The sequence below is a fragment of the Cryptomeria japonica genome, chromosome 10, assembly GCF_030272615.1.
Source record: "Cryptomeria japonica chromosome 10, Sugi_1.0, whole genome shotgun sequence".
NCBI lineage: Eukaryota > Viridiplantae > Streptophyta > Pinopsida > Cupressales > Cupressaceae > Cryptomeria > Cryptomeria japonica.
The window spans coordinates 750,206,179-750,209,758 of NC_081414.1; the positions used below are offsets into that span (position 1 = coordinate 750,206,179).

A 3,580-nucleotide genomic window follows, 5' to 3' on the forward strand; every position below is an offset into this window, starting at 1 on the left:
TCATGTAAAAAAGATACATGGGAGTGATAAATCTTCCCTATTCCTCTATACTTTAAAAGTTTTAGTTGTCTTCAATAGGTTTCAGATCTTTATTACATATCTTTTCACTTTATGTTGATGCCCTGTTGTCTTCTAAGTTGATCACTATCCATTATGTTACTCATCATGCATTGTTAAGATAATCTCCTTACCCTATGCGTATGATTGTCTCTGTTAAGGCACAAATTTGCACCCTACTAAATTATAAGTTTAGCAATCTGGCCTAACATGGGATTCACTTCTGCATGTGGGCAATGCACAACTTGAAATGAAACCTCTGGTTCCTAGGTCGGTTCCTATTGGATAATCACCTGATACTCTCTAATATTGGACTAACTTTGCAGGGTAAAGGGTAAGAAATTACAGAAATGAAAAATTAAAACTGAACTAAACTTAACTAGAACCTGGTGATACACCAAAATGTGAGAGATAAATGATGAAAACCGATCTCAGTCTACAATATTCTACTTTAATTGATAAACACTTTTTTCCTGTTATAAGTTTGCATAAGTATTTCATAATAAGGTCTTGAGATGAACCAATGAGGAATAGTAATTTTTCACTCAAAAATTTTGAACTTTTAAACACATACTATGACCTGCAAACATACACACGTTCCTATATTAAGGTACTGACTGAGACAAGTAAACAAGGAGCAATATAACTCACAAATTTAGCTTCATCAATCATGCTTGTACACAAAAAATTGGAAGGAAAACAAGGTTTGATTCCATAGAAAATCGTTCCAAAAGATGCTATCACATATATAATATCTCCAAATCTAAGTTACAGAATCTGTGCAAAAGAAATGCTAAGGACAAGAAAACTGTCTCTGAAAACACTGTTCTTGCATAAATCTGAACTAACTCCAAATCAAGTGTCTCTAGGCACTAAGTACAAAAAACTCTCCAACTGATTAGGTCGGATGCAAGAAAAGGGCCTCAAAAAGAGGAGTCTAGAAGACACCAAAAAGGGCTGCAAACATGGAAAAGTCTTCTTTAATGAATAACTAACCCAAAAGACCACTAGAAACAGCCTCAAAAAGCTCAACCAAGTAATAAAAGCTCCCCAAAATGGTGAAAAAGTCCAACTTCGACCCTTTACCTAAAAGTGCTCCAACCTCCCTAGATTCACTCCATTTGATTTCGAACAACCTCATGTTCCTATAAAAATGTTCTTGTCTCCAAAATTATCTCAACTCCTTTTGAATATTTCCCAAGTGGTTATGCATGCTCCTATATGCTCTCCTTATGTCTCCAAACCGAAAAGACTTCTTCAATGAGAGCCTTATCTCTCCTGAATTAACTCATCCTTCAAAACTAAGTCAAAAGACTTAGTCTCCCTCTTGCACATGGATACACCTTTTACATTTTGAATAATAATATTTAATTACAATTTATAATTGTATTGTAATTAAATACCTTTTACAAAGAAATACCAGCTTTTAACCAAGAAAGAAAACAAAAATATATAAAAAGAATAAAAATAAAACATATTTGATATATCGATGGAAACTTTAAACATCTATTTTATCAAATACATTTTATTTTTATTACTTTGCATATTTTGGAAAGCCCAGCAGACTTGAGGGAGAATATAAAAAATTACAAAGGGTTTTTGTTACCCTAAAAGCTTTACACTCCATCGTATATTTCTCATTTTGCAAAATGAAAACAACAAAGAAGCTCTTCGAGGGTTTGAGACCCTTTGGTGCCGCCATTGATGTTCTGATTTTTCCATCGCTTTGTGAAGTCGTTGATAAAGGATGCTGGGGCTTTCTGAATCTTCTCTTTAAATGCAAATCATATTTTCTACAGGTATGAAAATGGCTCCTTCTTGCTTTATTCTGAGATTAGTTATGCCATTGTTGGAAGTTTGAAGAGGGTTTTTACGCTGTGTCTGTTTTTTCCCACAATTTGCATACATATTTACCAAGAAACTTGTTGTGTGTCTGTTTTTACATATTGCGCATACACATTTACCAGAAAAGTAACGTGCTGTGTCTTTTTTCCACATTTTGCTTGTTTCGTCTGTTAAACCAAATTCAGATTTAATTTTCTCTGTGTTTAGTTGTTTTGTGTACTTCTCCACATACTCTGGAAAGATCTTACAGAATGTAGCATTCTTACAGTTAAACGCAAGAGAAGACTTTGCTAGTCTTTTCTTTTCTTCCTCCGTCGATGAGACACTACCAGTTGTTGGGCTGTTGTCCATCATGAAGGAAAGAAGTCCTGTTAGAATGCTTGAGACAGACCACATAGGATTCCATGTTTCTGGATGAAAATCACTCATAGACATGCATATCCTCTTTTGAGTTGCAAAGCGCCCACTTGGTGTAATCATGCTGATGCCTGGAGGCTTACATGGGTACTCAGGTGGAAATTTAAGTTTGCCATAGTATACTCCTCCTGCAAACGGTGTGCCCTCAGTTCCATCTCACGATCCCGTAGCTCTCTAGCCTTTTCAAAATCTTGGCCTCGAACAGCTTCATTCTTCTCTTTTGTAATCTGCCTCAGTTCTTTGTCAAGTTCTTTTGCTTCTTCAGGAAGCTGTGAATGGCGGAGGTGCACATGAGAGCCAGCCTCATCAACTAGATCAATTGCTTTGTCAGGGAGGAAACGATCATTGATGTATTGATGTGATAATTTGGCAGCACACTCTAAAGCCTCATCAGAGTAACGAAGCTTATGATGAAGTTCATATCGTTCACGTAGTCCTGCCAATATCTGTATCGTCTCATCTACAGTTGGTTCTGGCACTTGTACGGGTTGAAATCTTCTCTCTAGAGTGGGATCTTTTTCAATGTGTTTTCTATATTCATCCAAGGTGGTTGCCCCAATGCACTGTAGTTCACCTCGTGCGAGAGCTGGTTTTAGGATATTGGCCGCATCAATTGCCCCTTCTACTGCACCTGCTCCAATTAAAGTATGGACTTCATCTATGAAGAGTATGATCTCATCACTCTGTTTGATTTCATCCATAAGTTTTTTTTTTAGTCTTTCCTCAAACTCTCCACGATACTTGGTACCTGCAACAAGTAACCCCATGTCTAAAGTAATAACCTTTTTACCCTCAATTGTTTCTGGAACATCTCCTGAAGCTATTCATTGAGCAAGTCCCTCAGCAATAGCTGTCTTTCCTACTCCAGGCTAACCAATAAGGCAAGGATTGTTCTTTGTGCGGCGTCCCAATATTTGTGTAACTCTTTCAATTTGTGGCTGCCTCCCAACTACTGGATCAAGTTTGCCTTCCTCTGCTTGTTTTGTTCACGATCCTGATTGCGTTTTATCCTTGTTAAATTTCCTACTTTGGCACATGTTGGGAGTGCGCTGGCAAATGTGAAATGATTCGCTTGGAGACCTGTTAGTTGTACTTGGTAAGATAATGTGACTGATTTGTGAAGGTACCCATGTCTTCTGTATGCTGTAATAACTGTATTCATTTTACAAGCTTCTCCCAAACTTCAACATAGATTGAATAACAGTGCAGATTTTCCTTGCTCCAATTAGTCATAAAATGCCATTGCTACCTCATGTCTCAT

The 3,580-nt window shown here is 37.0% G+C and overlaps 1 protein-coding gene across 1 annotated transcript; it reads right to left on the bottom strand.

Moving 5' to 3' along the window:
* Nucleotides 1-2,236: 2,236 nt before the first annotated feature.
* Nucleotides 2,237-3,300, bottom strand: LOC131029846 (ATP-dependent Clp protease ATP-binding subunit ClpA homolog CD4A, chloroplastic-like). The gene has a single exon (XM_059213495.1). The coding sequence runs from the start codon at nucleotides 3,084-3,086 to the stop codon at nucleotides 2,379-2,381; it is 708 nt and encodes a 235-aa protein (XP_059069478.1). The 5' UTR covers nucleotides 3,087-3,300; the 3' UTR covers nucleotides 2,237-2,378.
* Nucleotides 3,301-3,580: the final 280 nt, after the last annotated feature.

Bases quoted from the DNA above. Each gene is read 5' to 3' on its own strand.
- LOC131029846 (XM_059213495.1), bottom strand. From the start codon at position 3,086: ATGGGGTTACTTGTTGCAGGTACCAAGTATCGTGGAGAGTTTGAGGAA.